This window comes from Schistocerca serialis, chromosome 4, assembly GCF_023864345.2.
Source record: "Schistocerca serialis cubense isolate TAMUIC-IGC-003099 chromosome 4, iqSchSeri2.2, whole genome shotgun sequence".
In the NCBI taxonomy this organism is placed as follows: domain Eukaryota; kingdom Metazoa; phylum Arthropoda; class Insecta; order Orthoptera; family Acrididae; genus Schistocerca; species Schistocerca serialis.
The window spans coordinates 885149825-885168502 of NC_064641.1; the positions used below are offsets into that span (position 1 = coordinate 885149825).

General features: G+C 41.5%; 1 protein-coding gene across 1 annotated transcript in view; it reads left to right on the forward strand.

Annotated features, from left to right (window-relative positions):
- The window catches only part of LOC126475039 (CLIP domain-containing serine protease 14D-like), a 48447-nt gene that overhangs the window by 19273 nt on the left and 10496 nt on the right, over window positions 1–18678 (forward strand). The window contains exons 3-4 of the mRNA XM_050102585.1: window positions 10896–11047; window positions 12911–13134. Coding sequence (XP_049958542.1) covers window positions 10896–11047; window positions 12911–13134 — 376 coding nt within the window. The remainder of the gene's footprint in view (window positions 1–10895; window positions 11048–12910; window positions 13135–18678) is intronic.

An 18678-nucleotide genomic window follows, 5' to 3' on the forward strand; every position in this document is an offset into this window, starting at 1 on the left:
GGAAAGTGTACAAAAACCCAGTGGGGATTACAGCAATGTACCTGGCAAGAAACTCTGTCCTCCGTTGGCAGTAATGCATTGTCTGACCTATCTGAAGATGAATTTCAGAGTGATCCAATGCTTTTTTGCAAAAGCTCTCCTTTTCCACTTAACCTCCCGTTCCCCTCCTGCCCTCCATCTAACCTCCTGACTGCACCCTGTTGCCCTACCCTCTCTCCATCTTGTCCCGGTATGCTCCCACAAGCAGCACTTTATCCTCACCCACCCCTATCCTAGCATCCTTCCCCATCCTCACTCCAGCCTCCTTCTTATTCCCACCACCTGGTTACTTCTCCCATCATGCACTGCTGCTCGCAGTCTGGCCTCAGTGTGTGTGTGTGTGTGTGTGTGTGTGTGTGTGTGTGTGTGTGTGTGTGTGTGTGTGTGTTGTCTATTCGCAATGACGGGCTTGTTGGCCGAAAGCTCACTTTCTGAAAGTCTGTTTGTTGTTCTTATCTATGACTCATCATCTCCACTTTATAGTGAGTTGCAAATATCCTTTTCATAATATTGTTACTCCTAACAAAGCATTTAAGAAATAGTACTAGGTAGTTAGTATAAGATTACCTGCAACTAGTTGGTAAAGTAAAGAAGTATGCTGGAGTAGGTTAAATTGTGGGGCATAAAAGGCATTTAAGCATGTAGTTTTAATTGGCTATGAATGTTCAATTCAACATGCACTCAAAAAAAGTGGATCATTGTAGATTTCATTATAAACTGTATATCTGTTTAAATGGTGGCTCTATTTTATGTCACGACAGTGAGTGAAAAATGTCTGATGATGGCAATCAATACTTTATTTACCATATGCTTAAGAAAATAAAAATAATGTTCTCTCCGAATGACAGAAGTTTTGTTTGTGCTTGCTTTGCAAGTCTGACAAAAATACATACTGTCGGACATTTACTACAGGAAACTTCATGTGCAATGTTTTCAAGGATCTAAACAGACAATCTGAAGTGTAACCAAAAGATTCACAAGCTTATCAATACACTTAGTTCAAACTTCTTTGTCCTTAAAAGTTTGCCTCTCATTGTAACATCCAAACATAGACACATGCGTAACTACAAAAGAAAAGTCTAACATGTTATATGTATTTTCACACTCTTATATCTTGTGGGATTCTTTTTTGGAGAATGAAGTTAAAGCCTATAATGTTTCTGTTGAAAAAAAAAAACTGTGCAATAAGGATATTATGTATATACTTTAGGATGATACAACTGTGCATGGATGGCTCCCAGGCAGCAGTGAAGTTCAGAGGGTCCATATCCCCCACCTTTCCAATTAAAACAGGCTTACAACAGGGAGACACTCTTTCATGTGTCCTCTTCAACCTTGCATTAGAGAAAGTGGTTCAGGAGAGTAATTTACATCTATACAAAGGTATCCGACTCGAACACAGTGAAGTAAAACTCCTGGCTTATGCAGATGATATAGTGTTGCTGAGTGAAACTGAAGAAGAACTGAAAGACATGTACAGATCTCTCAGGCAGAGTGCCAGCGAAATTGGGCTTTTGATCAACCAAGATAAAAGCGAATATATGGAAATAGGTCGAGTCTTAAACCCAAATCCTTACTTTGAAATTGACCAACATTCTAAATCCAGAGAAGTTCTCCAGTTTAAATACCTTGGATCACATTTCAACAGTAAAAATATCATAACAATGGATATAAATGAAAGAATAGCCTCAGTGTCAAGATGTCTGTACTCACTAATCAACCCACTCAAAAGTAAAGCTTTGTCAATCACCACAAAGATGAAGATATACAACACTATTATCTGCCCCATAGTACTGTACGGTTCATAAAGCTGGACACTTACAAAGAATGAAAGAGAAAAACTGAATGTTTTTGAAAGAAAAGTAATGAGAAAAATCTGGGGACCTGTGTTGGAGAATGGTGTATGGAGAATTCGAAAGAACAATGAAATTTATCAGTTAAGGAAGCAACCCACTATCATCCAGAAATTAAAAAGTAGGAGACTGCAATGGGCTGGACATGTGGCCACAACGGAAAACAACAGAATCACCAAGAAAGCATTTGAAGGAACTCTTCAGGCAAGAAGACCATTGGGCCGACCTCGTACAAGGTGGAAAGATGACATAGAGAAGGACATCACAGCATTAGGAATTTCCGCAGGGTGGAGAGAGGCTGTGAGAGATAGAAGGTGGTGGAATCAGATTGTTAATGCAGCACGTTGTCTACAGGGCCTGTGATTGCTGAGGAGAGAGAGAGATAAAGGAGAGAACTCACCAAACAGTAGAAGCACAGAGTTGTCAACAGGCACACAAAAATGAAGAAAACTTCACTAGCTTTCAGAAAAATCCTTTAATGAGCTAGAGTACACAGAAATACACACACACACACACACACACACACACACACACACACACACAAAAACAAGCATGCACCCACATACACACTTGTGTTGCTACATTATGTCAGCTAAACACACAATGCTGAGGCTGAAGTTTGGCAGGTGGGTGGAGACAGTGGGTTGTATAGGGTGAGGTGGTTAGAGGAAGAAAAGAGGTTGGCAGTAGGAAAGGGGTTGTGGAAGTGTGACTGTTGGCACAGAGGGAGACAGTAAGTATGTGGGATAGGAATTTGGCACAACAGTGTGTGTACGTGGGTTAGTGGACATTGAGGCAGGAAGGTTATGGGAATGAAGGACATGTTGGAAGGATAATTCCTTCTCCATAGTTCAGAAAAAGCTGGTTTTAATGGTGGATGGCTGGGGGGAAGTTGGGAGCCAGATGGCATGGGTTGTCAAGCAGCCACTGAACTCTAGCAGGTTGTGGGGTCAGCAGCATGTGCCACTATTAGCTTATCAAGTCTCCTCTTGACCACACTTTGACAGTGGCCACTCATTCTGGTGAACAATGGGTTGGTGGTCATGCCTACATAAAATTCTGTGTAGAAATTGCAGTGGAGCTGATAATGAGATGATTGCTTTCACAGTTGGCCACACCTCTGACAGGATAGGATAAGCCTGCAACAGGACTAGAGCAGGAACGGATTGGTGGATGAATCACGTAGGTCTTGCACCTGGGTCTTTCACAAGGATATGACCTCTGCGGCAAGGGGTTGGGAGGCATAGAGATGGAAAATTATCCTGAGCGGGTTCGCTGGGTGGTGGAAAACCACAGTAGGAGACGTGGAAGGATTTGAGTAGAGTGTCCCCACTTTCTGGGCAGATGATAGATAGTCAAACCCCTGGCAAGGGACACTGTTCAGTTGCTCCAGTCTGGGATAATACTGGGTGATGAGGAGGGTTCTTCTTTGCAGTTGGTTTTTAGAGGCACTGGGAGGATTAGGGGTGTGTGAGAATATGGCATGGTAAATTTGTTCAAATGGCTCTGAGCACTATGGGACTAAACTTCTGAGGTCATCAGTTCCCTAGAACTTAGAACTAATTAAACCTAACTAACCTAAGGACATCACACACATTCATGCCCGACACAGGATTCAAACCTGTAACCGTAGAGGTCGCGCAGTTCCAGGCTGTAGCACCTAGAACCGCTCGGCCATCCCGGCCGGCAGTAAATTTGTTTGGGAACTAATTTTGGAAAACAGTGCCTATCTGTGAAGGCCTTTGAGAGCCCTTAAGTATACTCGGAAAGGGGATGCTCATCACTGCAAATATGATGTCCATGGGTGGCTAGGCTATATAGCAGTGATTTTTTGGTTTGGAAGGGATGACAGCTGTCAGATTGTGTGTACTGTGTATGGTTAGAAGGCTTGACATGTACAGAGGCATGGATGGATCAAAGACTTTGAGGACAATGTCCAGAAAGGTGACACATTGGGCTGAGACATATGGGAGAGAAGGTGTTGGAGCTGTGGAGGAATTTGAATAGGGTATCTCGGCTCTGGATCCAGAACTAAAGATATTGTCAATAAACTTGAATGAGAAAAGGAGTTCATAGTTTCAGGAGGCTAGGAAGGTATCCTCTAGATTGCCCATAAACAAATTGAGAGAGAAGGGCACAATATGGGCGTTCATGGTCATGCTGTGGATTTGTTTCTATATCTTCCCCTCAAAGGAGAAGTTGTTGAATGTGGGGATATAACTGGTTAGATGTATAAGGAATGAGGTAGTTGGTGTGGGGTACGAAGAATACTGGCAAGGTTACTGCTCAGTACCATGCCATGTTCATAGGGGATGATGGTGTACAGGGAGGTGACATCAACAGTGACAAGTTGGGGTACACCATTGTCATGTGCCCCATGATTGCACCTGCTATGGTGCCCATGTGTCGCATTCCTATCCCACGTATCTGCTGCCTCTGCCTCCCACACTTTTATCCCACACACCTGCCACCTTCCTCTGAGCCATCAGCCATCCTTCCCCAACCCCTGATCCCACTTCCATCCTCTTTTATAACTCTACCCAACCCACAATCCATCACCCCAGCCTACGTGCTGAACTATAGTCCTGGCATTGTGTGCAAGCCGGCACAATGTAGTGATGCAGTGGCAGAGGTGTGCATGTGCATGTGTGTGTGCGCTTGTGTGTGTGTGTGTGTGTGTGTGTGTGAGAGAGAGAAAGCTTTCATTGTTTGGTGAGTTCTTTCCTTCACAACTGAATTATGGACATTCTGCCAGAATACTATGTAGCATCTACTATGGATGGACAAACAGTTCCTGGCTTTGTACAGAAAAAATAGAGTCAGTTTTAACAGTACACATGTACAACACACTCACCCATCCCCTTCAACACTGATGAACTTGTGACATTGTTTTTGCAGATTCTCTGGTCCACTTTAAAAGAAATTATATGATGAATGATAAACCAGCTCTCAGCAGCATGTTTGACATCTTCAGTATCATCAAAACAAAAACTCTTCATCTTAGGAAACAAATGGAAGTTGAGGGTGTCAAATGAAAATGCAGGGATTCCAATTTGGCAGCCACAACAGTGGGCATTGGTAAATTGTCCTGCAATAAAAGTATCCCTTTGGTTAACTTTCTCTTTTCTCCTTAAATGCCCCCTTTGGTTGGTTGGCTGTTTATCCTTGCAGCCTTCAGTTACAGTCCACCAACAAAATACCATATTAATCCCCCACAAAATGGCAATATGACTTTTTTGGCCAGTTTTGGGGTGCTGAGTTTCTTCAGTCACAGGGACCCCACAGTACTGCCATTCTTTTGACTTTTCTCTGGTTTTGGGATCATATAGGTGAAGCCTTGTTTCATCCTCAGTCACTAGACTAGCCAAAACGTCCTTTACAGCATCAGAATAAGCCACTAAAGCTGTGAATGCTTCAACCCATGCCTTCTTCTGTTCACTGTCCAAATATTCTGGCACCTATTTTGTCATAAACATCCTCATGTCCAGGATATTGTTAATAAAAAAACCAACATGCTACTACGAGATGTGCAGGTATCAACTTATAAATAGCATCACACATTGCTAGTTCTATTCATCTACAGCTGCATGTACATGGCAATTCTACATATCACACTTAAGTGTGTGGCAGAGGGCTCATCGAAGCACTTTCACACTAATTCTCTATTATTCGGCTCTCCAATGGGAAAAAGTTGGTGACTGAAGTTTCATGAAAATATCCCACTGCAAAACAAAAAATACCTTTGTTTTAATGATTTCCACCACAAATTCTATATCATGTCCATGACACTCTCTCCCCTATGTCTTGATAATAAAAAAATGTGCTGCCCTTCTCTGATTTTTTTCAATGTGGGCTGCCCATTATAAGGTTCATTTTCAATTATGAGATGTCCAGTTTGACATGAGACACCCAGGCGTTGACAGTGCTGCGGGAAAGATGCTCCCCTTGTGACTGTGACACATCAGTGTGGAATTTTTTCAGGACTGTCCATGGAGAAACGAAAACTTCACAATCCCCAATAACTCCAAAGACACAAACCTTGTTTGTGCCTCTGACAAGTCACATTCTCCTGCAATTAAAAATAGTTATAAGAATAGGAAATGTGGTATTTGCACAGTTACATAAAAAGATATCAGGTTTTCATACAGTCTGCTACTAATTTCATTTTTCAATTACAGGCCAAAGCCAGGTACTTTTCTGCCCCTATCCCCTCCAATAACTGAATATTTTGTAGAATACTCAACAAGGACATTGTAATTACTACATTTACTTAACAGTGGTGTTATTCCATAGTATTACCTATTGTAAGCAATAAGAAGTTGTAAATGAACTACAGAATCCTTGACATCAGTAGAAAAGATTTTGGCTCTTTGTCCTTGTTCAGCTATACAAGTGGAGTTCTTTATTGACTTAAAAATACACCCATAGACATAAGAAATAAAACTGGTAAGGTCCTGAAATTCAACTGGAGGAATATGTTATCAAATGCTTCTGAGTCCTCATTAACTCACATACTCAAGCAGTGGGTTAAGTACGTTGTGATAGATTAACAGCAACTGAGTAGTGTAATTATAAAAGCAGACTCTTTTCTTGAGTAAAAGTACCTTCCTAATTATGTAAGACCCTAACATCAAGATTTTTAAGTGTGTGAAATAAAAAATGCAAGAATAGTTCATTGCAAATATAGATTGCTGAAGCAGTTCACCATAGCTATGTCTCTATTACAAAATATGTTTTGACTCATTTTATGTCTCAGAAGGTTCTCCGGAACACAATGTGTGTTTGAGTTAACGAATAAATTATGTGAAGAAAGCATATAAAGGTACTACCAATACCTTAAAAAATTAGGGCCAAATTTATTTTAAGCAAATTGTGGTACTCAGTATTTCTGAACACAACCAAAAAAATTAAATGGCGTTATTCACTTGACACAGTCATACATAACTTCATCATAAGCAATAAGTTGCACAGTATAAATGTTTTTAAGATGCAGTTAACAGCAGAACATAGCACAGAAAAATCTTACACTCCCATCTCACTACAGCAGAACGAATTAATAGCTGATAGTATTTCAATGTACTTTAGTTGTAATTTCTATTGAGTATACAATGACCATTGTTGTTGTATTTGTGTAGCACAGATTCATCCTCAAATATTCTTTGTATGTAAACAATATGACAGTGGAAGCTCCAGGTCAGAATACCAACAATGTAAGGAAAAAGCTAGATTGCTACTAAGCAAAAAAAGATGACAGGCACAGTGAAAAGACTGTTACATATTTAGCTTTGGGCCAAATCCTTCTTCAGAGCATGAAACACACACACACACACACACACACACAGACACACACACACACACACACATTCATTAAACAAGGAAGAATGTATCATGCACACATGACCACCATTTCCAGCAGCTTGGATCGGAATGCTTGTTCTTAGAATAAAGTTAGTAAGGTCAAATGAATGGTTGATTGATTTGGGGGAGGGTACCAAACAGTGAGGTCATCGGTCTCATCAGATTAGAGAAGGATGGGGAAGGATGTTCACTGTACCCTTTCAAACAAACCATCCCAGCATTTGTCTGAAGCGATTTAGGTAAATCATGGAAAATCTAAATCAGGATGGCTGGACATGGGTTTGAACTGCTGTTCTCCTGAATGCAAGTCCAATGTGCTAACCACTGCGGCATCTTGCTTGGTTTAGTAAAGTCTATGAGGAGTAGTGGGTTTGGGGTCTGAAGGACATTGGCAAAAATAATGTTCAAAGCTGCAAGTCCATGGGCAGGAGGGATGCTGGTGTTTAGGGAAGTGGCATGAACAGTGGCAAGTAGGGATCCAGGAAGTAAAGGAGTAGGAATGCAGGAGAGTCAGTGTTGGTTGGGGGCACAATAATCAGCTACAATGGGGCAGTCAGGATTGTTAGGGTAGTGGATTCTGGAGAGCATGTAGAAGATAGGTATGCGGCATGTCATAGGGATGAGGAGGGAAATGGATTCAGAGGAGAGGTTCTGGGAAGGGTATAAGCCTTTGAGCATGGATTGGAGATTATGTTGGTCAAGGGATAGGATCACTGGCATGATTTATAGGTGGACAAGTCATATAATTGGTAGAGGCCTTCCACCAGCTATATACTGCAATTCATAACAACATAGTGGAACCTTTGTCTGCAGGTAGGATGATTAAGTCAGGATTTGTTTTGAGGTTGTGTACGACTGTCCTGCTGAAAGGTTGGTGTTCTTAGGAAGGGACCTGGAGAAGGATGGTGAGGCCAAGTTGGAGGTAAGGAATTTCTAGAAAGTGACCTGGGTGTTGTTAGGTGGGAGCAGGGGACAATCACCATTGGATGATGATGTAAACTGAGAGAGACAGGGTTCAGTGTTGGAATTAGGTTGGCTTTGGTTGGAGGTATTGGTGGCAAAGAAATAATTCGATTACAGAGATCAGAAGGAGATTAGATCTTTGACAAATTCAATGGTTAAATTTAGGTGTAGGGCTAAAGGTGAGCCCTTTGGATAGGACTGAAACTTCATGGACCTGAGGGTTTTATTGGAAAGATTAACAACAGTGTTCCAGGAATGTTCTAGCTCTGGATTTGGCGGAGTGTAGATAAGTTGTTTGCGGATGTGACAAGTTGAAAAGGTCAGTTGGGCTGGGTCTGGGAACTATGAGGGGTGATGAAGAGGAACACTGTGGGTATATAGAGGGTTGTATAGTGGTGCCCCAATGAGGCAGTAGGATGTCAGCAGTTGGATACCTTATGGAAGTGCTCCCCTAGATGCTGGAAGTAAGGGATTCAATTTCAGAGATGTGATGTATGTTGAGGGATTGTATAGTAGCAGTATCTTGCAGAGGGGGGACAGAGGTGGTTCTGGGATGCCTGTGCCATGGAGGTTGCGTTTTTGCAGTACTAGGTATGTTATGGCCAGTGACTGGCAGAATCTTAAAAGGTGGTCATTGTGAAAGGAGGCGTGGGATCCAGGGAAAGGAATTTTTATGGTTATGCCATTGGGGCTGGGGGAAGCATTTACAGGACAGAGGACAGGATGCAGGACAGGGTTTTAGTCAGGGATAGGGGTAGTTTTCTGGACTGGTGCAGAAAAATGGATCAGGGGTCCATTGGGCAGGGATGGTATAGGGGAAACAGGGATGATGCAGAAATGGGCAAATGGAAGTGTTGGTGGTCATGAAGGGAGCTGGATAACAGAAAAGACATGTAAAAATACATAATGACATGCAAAAACACTCACAGATACATAAAAAATGTTCAAATCCATAAAAATAACCACAAATACTTCAAGAACATGCAAATACACAGGAGAAAAGGAACAGATGAGATTTTGGAGTACATATGGGTTGCGATAAGGGAAGAGGGCGCAAAGGAGGACTGGTTAGGTCAAGGATCACAAGTTTGTGTGACACAAAGATGTGGAAAATAAAACGCAAAAATATCGAGGATGACATAGGAAATGGGCTCAGTAGGAAAAATTACAACTATTGGTGGGAGGAATTTGAGGCATCAAATGCTGGCTCCATCAACAGTCCACACAGTCGTGTAGCTGTCTGTTGTGAGCAGATAAGATTCTTGATACAGTGTGGCTTGGAAGTCAGAGCATGTGCAGATTGGATGGTGATGAACAAACACAGGAAAGAAGAGAGAAAACAGACACTGAGAAGATTAATGCTTTAGAAAATAGTAACTAAACAAAACATCACAAGATTGTGGGATGGAAGAAAAGGCATTAAGCATAATCAAACAATGGAAACTCCAGGTTGGAATATCAACAGTATAAAGAAAAAGGTAGATTGCTACTCACCATAAAGATGACATGATGAGTTGCAGACAGGCATGATGAAAAGACTGCTACACACTTTGCTTCTGGCCAAAGCCTTCTTCAGAAAAAGAAACACACACACATTCATTCATACATACAAGCACACCTCATGCACACATAATCACCATCTCTTGCAGCTTGGACCTCTCTACCCTACCCTCACTTGCCTGTCGCACCGTATCTCGCCTGTGTGCCATTTGCTTTGCCATTTCTCTCACTTTGTATTCTCTGCCTTTTCTTATATTCTTTTCTCACTGTGCGGTCTATAAACACCTGTTCTTCCTAAGCGATTTCCCTGCTATCTCATTCTACCCTGCACCTCTTCCATGTTTCCAACATTCATATCACCCAAGATCACTACTTATCCAAGCTCAGCCACTGAGGGTTTTGTCTGAAATTTCTTTTGGTAATAGTCCTGTTACCTACTGTCAACATCACCTCTATTGGATGAATACTATTGCTATGTAAATTATCTGCACCTACTGTCAAAACCACCTCTATTCGATGAATACTATTGTTATGTAAATTATCTGCAAAGTGCAGAGTCCACATGCATCACAAATTGTTTAAATGACAATATGTGGCCACAATGACTGCCACTGGATGGGTTAAAATATCTCTCTGTTTTATATTACACTGTGACAAAAACAGTAGTGGGTAGCAAGGAATAATCTTTCTAAATGGGAATGTTTGAAATGTAGTCATAGCACTCAGTAAGTCACACAACAGTAAAAATAGATCATACTGTACAATGATTCGGCTTCACAACCAAAACTGCACAGCACTAAAAACAAAATAAAGGGCTGTTCTCTCCCATCTGTCATGCCAGTGAGGTGGAATATTGTCAATCAGTAAATTATTAGTGCTCATAAATATTAGTGCCCAACTTTTTAAGGTTGATAGCTATTTTCTCTATTTGTACTGTCCAAATGAAATCTTTGTTTTGCGTGTGAGAAATTTCAGCATCACTTTCATTAATTCTGCTTTTGCTAAAAAAAAAAAAAAAAAAAATGTTCAAATTTGATGATTAGGTGAAGTGTTCAGACATCTCTTGTGGTATGTGGTGACTGTCATTTAACAGTTCTGTTTTGGCAGTCGTTGTCTTTACATATTTTGCTTGTTACTTGTTTGTATGCAAGTAGTAGTTGTGCGCTTGTGTGTCTCATTCAGGCTGATGACACAACACGGATCCTTGGAGGGAATCCAGTGCTGCCGCACCAGTTCCCTTGGCTGGCTGCCCTCCTGCTGGATGGAGAGCTACAGTGCGGTGCAGTCATCATCTCCCATCGCTGGCTGCTCACTGCAGCTCACTGTGTCACTTTGTCAGTACTCCTCACCAAAAAAATTAAGCTCAACACAAGTAACTTCACTCTAGCATTTGTTGTTCATTAAAATAAATTATAGCAAGCTCCTGATTATCACAAAGTGGATTTTCAGACTTGTGGATTATCTGTGTATATGTTCATATTTGCATTGTTATTGGCCAAGAGCATTACTTTTCACTATAAAGTTTATTTCAAGCAGTGCTCACAAAATTATTTAGTGGCTACACCTGGTTTCAACTGACTACTTTTTATGAGTATCCCAGACATTTTGATTTGCCAATGGCTGCACCAAAATGTGCTAGGAGCCAACATTTCATTGAAGATACTAGTAGAGGACTTCCTCTAATAGAAGTTCAATATTAGAGGAGGAAAGTTGCTAATCACCACATAGGGGAGATGCTGAGTCATGATAGGCACAACAAAAAGACACAATTATAGCTTTCGGCTATTAAGGCCTTTGTCAGCAGTAGACACACATACACACACACACACTCACACAAATGCGACTTGAACACATGTCTGCAGTCTCAGACAACTGAAACCACACTGCAGTAAAGTTGCGTTTATGTGAGTGTGTGTGTGCATGTGTGTATGTGTGTCTATTGCTGACAAAGGCCTTAATGGCCAAAAGCAATAATTGTGTGAATCTTTTTGTTGTGCCTATCGCGACTCAGCATCTCCGCTATATGGTGAGTAGCAATTTTCCTTCTCTAATATTGTTACATTCCATCCTGGATTTTCCATTGTCTAATAGAAGTCCCAAAGAAACGTTTACTCCCAGCATGTTTTAATGCAACTGTTGGCCGACCTATATTTATTTGGGCTACTGATAATAAGTACACAGTTGAAACTGGTGTAGTCACTGAATAATTTTGTGAGAGTTGCCCAAAAAACAACTTTATGAGATAGCCATGTATAGTTTGGTGATTTCTGAAAAAATAAAAACCTGACACATTAAATTATAATTCGGTTGAATACTTTTATTTAGAATACAAACTTCTGGTTGTGAAGATGTAGATGACCAAAAACATTTGAAAGTGGTTAAATAGTGATGCCTATGAACCAATATGTGGGCAGTTAACTGATAGTGAAAAAAGTGTGTTCAGTAGGCAAAGAGAGTGAAGATGAGGCACACTGCAGCAATATGCATGGATCTGTTATTAGAGTATGCAGGACAAAATTCACCTGACTATACTAATGTTTTGATTCTCCAAGAAATGAGAACCATCATCAGCAAAAATGGAAATGAAAGACAGAGACAGGAAAAAACTAGCCTTTTATTTTTCAAAAGTGAACTGAAGGCAAGTTGTAAGAAATATAGTGTGTTCTAAGTGTAGTTTTGTTAATAAGTTGTCAGTGTTTGGCAAGTATTGCACAAGTAATGCAGTGTGCTTTCAAATGCGACATGTAATGTGCTTTTTAAATGTAGTAAATACCTGTTATATTTTTGATTATTCATGTTGTTTGGTTATCCGTGGCATACTCAGTCTGCATTAACTCAGATACTGGGAGGCTGCTGAGGGTAGCTGAAAATTATGTTTGAAAGATCACTTGATTTGTTGTAGTTATGCACATATGAAGAACATTTCAAAACCAAATACTGATACTCTGAAACATTATAACATGTGGATGAGTTATATTCAGTCATTTCTTCACTGTAATTGAATCAAACAATTTCTCATTTTTCGTATGTTCTGTGTTCACTGTAGTGATTGGTTGTTATTAATTTAAGTTAAATTATACAAAAATGCATATGCCTGAAGGAACAAAAATTCAGTACTAAGTATGCGTGTCTATTATTGATTCCACTTTTTATTTTGTGGTTCCTGTTCAGCTTATTGTTGTGCACAACTGTTGCAGGTACTCCAGCTCACGGCCTCTTCTGGCTAGATTCTCGGTGTACTTGGGCGCACATGACATATCTGCAGTCTCCGAGCCTCAGCGTTTACAGATGACACTCAGTCGTGTGGTTTTTCATCCAGGGCATTTGACTATTCTCAGAGACATTGCCCTTCTCGAGCTGAAGGAAAGCATCAGTTACTCATCTGTGATCAGGCCAATTTGTTTGCCAAATGCTGAACAATGTGAGTGCATGAATTATGACTAGTCATTACTTTTATCTTACCATAATCAGAGAAGAGTATAAAAAGTAAGTATTAATATTCATAAAGGCAGTTTTTTCTGATTTATAATCAGTCATCCAAACCATATGACAGAGATTACCAATGATAAAGCAGTGTTTTGCAGCTTTGCATGTTGACATGATTACAACAAAACTGGTAACCACAGACTATACACACTGATAGTTCCCAGAGCTCTGTGGGACACATGCTATGTAAAGTTGCATCTGATTTCTATTACTCACAAAACATAAAGAGTGATTCCATCAGTGTTAATCCTATGCTTACCCAGTCACAAATCTCCTTTCCAAGTACATCTGTGGTCCTACCTCCAAATTATGCCTGTTCTATGCAGGTTTCTTCTGCAAAAACCTCTTGCCCTTCGTCAGTTTTATCATCAACCATTACTTTTGAAACATGCCCCTTCTCAATGTATATACTTTTTTTCCTCTTATGACAACACTGTGTCTCACTTTCTCCACCCATACCATTCTCCTAAACTTAGACGCTGCTTCCCAGACTGTGTTCATTGTTCTACCCTTTTTGTCGTTGTATTCTGCCTCTGTGATGGTTTCCTGCCTCTCATATTTACTCTCCCACTTGTACTAACTGTTGTTATTGTCTTCTCATACTCATTTTTTCTTGCTGTTTGCAGTGACATCTTCGGCTCCTTTCCCCTTCTGTTTTACTGCTTTCATCTCTCCGAGATAAATTGTCTTTCCTCATAATATCTCTTTTACACTATTGCCCCTTCCAAAGAAAGTTTCTATCCTAGCTGCTGGGAATGTTTTACACTTTTATTTTTTTATCATAATGCTCGACTTCACTTTCTCAGTGTTCATTCTCCTGCTTGTCGATTAGTCATGACTTTTTATACTAACATTTGTGTTACATACTTTTGTATCTTTACATGAGTAATGTGCTTTCATTATTTATCACCTCTGCCATCATAATTCATGTAGCTTTGGGTGAAAGAGGGAAGATTTTGGAGTTAGGGCATCAAGTGGGCCCATAACAACAATCTGATACACAACATTGTAATATTAATGTGGAAAACCTGTAATATATAGAACGCTGAGACTAAAATTCAAATGGATGGATAGGATGTGTGACTGCTGTGTACGGACACAGGAGGAGCTGACCACTGTTCGCGATCAGCTGAGCGTGTTGATGGCCGCGGTCAGCCTTCTTCAGGCTGCTGCCTCGGAGTGTAGCGGCAGTGGGGACTCTGGTGCGTCGCATGGTACACCCCAGGTGTTACATGCTTCACCCACTGTCCCTGCTGTCAAGACATCTTCGCGGGTACCGGGCGCGGTTGGGCCACCCTCTCCCCAAGGGGAGTGGTTGGTTCAGCAGCGTTCATGGCGCACGAGGCGGAGGGTCAATGTGGAGGCTGGCTGTGTGGCATCGCCCGCTCTGCCTGTGAGTGGACATGTGCCCGTTCCTTCAGCAAGGTCCGAGCAGGCACACGGGGGGAGGGGTTTAGTAGTTATTGGGAGCTCCAACGTTAGGCGGTGATGGAGCCCCTTAGGGAAATAGCGGAAAGGTCGGGGAAGAAGGCCAGTGTTCACTCTGTCTGCTTGCCAGGGGGTCTCATCCGAGATGTGGAGGAGGCTCTGCCGGCGGCGATAGAGAGCACTGGGTGCACCCGATTGCAAATTGTTGCTCATGTCGGCACCAATGACTCCTGCCGTCTGGGTTCAGATGTCATCCTCAGTTCGTATAGATGGTTGGCGGAATTCGTGAAGGCGGAAAGCCTCGCTCGTGGGGTGGAATCAGAGCTAACTATTTGTAGTATCGTTCCCAGAACCGATCACGGTCCTCTGGTTTGGAGCCGAGTGGAAGGCTTAACCAGAGGCTCAGATGATTCTGCGTAGATCTGGGATGCAAATTTCACTTCCTCCGCTATCGGGTGGAGAAATGTAGGGTCCCCCTGAATAGGTCAGGCGTGCACTACACGCCGGAAGCAGCTACAAGGGTAGCGGAGTACGTGTGGAGTGTACATGGGGGTTTTTTAGGTTAGAGAATTCCCTCCCTAGGCCTGACAAGATGCCTCCTGAGACGCGGCAAGGTAGGAGTAGGCAAAATGCAACAGGGAATAACAATATTAATGTGCTAATAGTAAACCGCAGGAGCGTCTATAGAAAGGTCCCAGAACTGCTCTCATTAATAAACGGTCACAACGCCCATATAGTAGGGACAGAAAGTTGGCTGAAACCAGACGTAAACGGTAATGAAATCCTAAACTCAGATTGGAATGTATACCGCAGAGACAGGCTGGACAGTGAAGGGGGAGGTGTGTTTATAGTGATAAGAAGTGCAATAGTATCGAAGGAAATTGACGGAGATCCGAAATGTGAAATGATTTGGGTGAAGGTCACGGTTAAAGCAGGCTCAGACACGGTAATTGGATGTCTCTATAGGCCCCCTGGCTCAGCAGCTGTTGTGGCTGAGCACCTGAAGGATAATTTGGAAAATATTTCGAGTAGATTTCCCCACCATGTATAGTTCTGGGTGGAGATTTTAATTTGCCGGATATAGACTGGGAGACTCAAACGTTCATAACGGGTGGCAGGGACAAAGAATCTAGTGAAATTTTTTTAAGTGCTTTATCTGAAAACTACCTTGAGCAGTTAAACAGAGAACTGACTCATGGCGATAACATATTAGACCTTCTGGTGACAAACAGACCTGAACTATTTGAAACAGTTAACGCAGAACAGGGAATCAGTAATCATAAAGCGGTTACTGCATTGATGATTTCAGCCGTAAACAGAAATACTAAAAAAGGTAGGAAGATTTTTCTGTTTAGCAGAAGTGACAAAAAGCAGATTTCAGAGTACCTGATGGCTCAACACAAAAGTTTTGTCTCAAGTACAGATAGTGTTGAGGATCAGTGGACAAAGTTAAAAACCATCGTACAATATGCGTTAGATGAGTATGTGCCAAGCAAGATCATAAGAGATGGAAAAGAGCCACCATGGTACAACAACCAAGTTAGGAAACTGCTGCAGAAGCAAAGGGAACTTCACAGCAAACATAAACATAGCCAAAGCCTTGCAGACAAACAAAAATTACGCGAAGCGAAATGTAGTGTGAGGAGGGCTATGCAAGAGGCATTCAATGAATTCGAAAGTAAAGTTCTATGTACTGACTTGGCAGAAAATCCTAAGAAATTTTGGTCTTATGTCAAAGCGGTAGGTGGATCAAAACAGAATATCCAGACACTATGTGACCAAAATGTTACTGAAACAGAGGATGACAGACTAAAGGCCAAAATACTAAATGTCTTTTTCCAAAGCTGTTTCACAGAGGAAGACTGCACTGTAGTTCCTTCTCTAGATTGTCGCACAGATGACAAAATGGTAGATATTGAAATAGATGACAGAGGGATAGAGAAATAATTAAAATTGCTCAAAAGAGGAAAGGCCGCTGGACCTGATGGGATACCAGTTCGATTTTACACAGAGTACGCGAAGGAACTTGCCCCCTTCTTGCAGTGGTGTACCGCAGGTCTCTAGAAGAGCGTAGCGTTCCAAAGGATTGGAAAAGGGCGCAGGTCATCCCTGTTTTCAAAAAGGGACGTCGAACAGATGTGCAGAACTAGAGACCTATATCTCTAACGTCAATCAGTTGTAGAATTTTGGAACACGTATTATGTTCGAGTATAATGACTTTTCTGGGGACTAGAAATCTACTCTGTAGGAATCAGCATAGGTTTCGAAAAAGACGGTCGTGTGAAACCCAGCTCACGCTATTCGTCCATGAGACTGAGAGAGCCATAGACACGGGTTCACAGGTAGATGCCGTGTTTCTTGACTTCTGCAAGGCGTTCAATACAGTTCCGTACAGTCGTTTAATGAACAAAGTAAGAGCATATGGACTATCAGACCAATTGTGTGATTGGATTGAAGAGTTCCTAGATAACAGAACGAAGCATGTCATTCTCAATGGAGAGAAGTCTTCCGAAGTAAGAGTGATTTCAGGTGTGCCGCAGGGGAGTGTATAGGACCGTTGCTATTCATAATATACATAAATGACCTTGTGGATGACATCGGAAGTTCACTGAGGCTTTTTGCAGATGATGCTGTGGTGTATCGAGAGGTTGTAACAATGGAAAATTGTACTGAAATGCAGGAGGGTGTGCAGCAAATTGACGCATGGTGCAAGGAATGGCAATTGAATCTCAATGTAGACAAGTGTAATGTGCTGTGAATACATAGAAAGATAGTTCCCTTATCACTTAGCTACAAAATAGCAGGTCAGCAACTGGAAGCAGTTAATCCCATAAATTATCTGGGAGTACGCATTAGGAGTGATTTAAAATGGAATGATCATATAAAGTTGATCGTCGGTAAAGCAGATGCCAGACTGAGATTCATTGGAAGAATCCTAAGGAAATGCAATCTGGAAACATAGGAAGTAGGTTACAGTGCACTTGTTTGCCCACTGATTGAATACTGCTCAACAGTGTGGGATCCGTACCAGGTAGGGTTGATAGAAGAGATAGAGAAGATCCAAAGGAGAGCAGCACGCTTCGTTACAGGATCATTTAGTAATCATGAAAGTGTTATGGAGATGATAGATAAAGCCCAATGGAAGACTCTGCAGGAGAGACACTCAGTAGCTTGGTACGGGCTTTTGTTTAAGTTTTGAGAACATACCTTCACCGAAGAGTCAAGCAGTATATTGCTCCCTCCTAAGTATATCTCATGAAGAGACCATGAGGATGAAATCAGAGAGATTAGAGCCCACACAGAAGCATACCGACAATCCTTCTTTCCACGAACAATACGAGACTGGAATAGAAGGGAGAACCGATAGTGGTACTCAAGGTACCCTCCACCACACACCGTCAGGTGGCTTGTGGAGTATGGATGTAGATGTAGATACAGACATAAAACTAACCATCTGGCTTCAGTGTGTAGTATAATTCAAATATTCCCACATCAAAAAATAAATAGATAAAAATAAAACAATGGAAACTCCATGCAGGAATACTGATGATGTTGGAAAAGACAGACTGCTACATACCATAAAGAAGACATGTCAAGTTGTAGACAGTTAAAAGACACTCACATGTAGCTTTTGTTCTCAGCCTTCATCACTAAAAGACAGACACACAATATTCGCACACACATAGAAGCAAGCACATCTCATGCACATATGGCTGCCAACTCCAGCATCTCAGGCCAAGATGCTGGAGATGGCGGTCGTGTCCAGTTGAAGTGTGCTTGCTTGTGTGTGTGTGTGGGGGGGGGGGGGGGGGGCCGAAAGCTACATGTGAGTGTCTTTTAATTGTGCCTGTCTGCAACTTGACATGTCTTCTTTACAGTAAGTAGCAACATACTTTTCCTATATTGTTAATAAATAAAATTGTATATGTAAGACATACAGATAAAAGTACAAAAACACATCAAGGTTAATAAGCCTAATGTTAATGTTGTTCATAAACTCTGCAAATGGGGTGAATTAGCTACTCTGGAATATATTAAAGTCTCAAGAGAG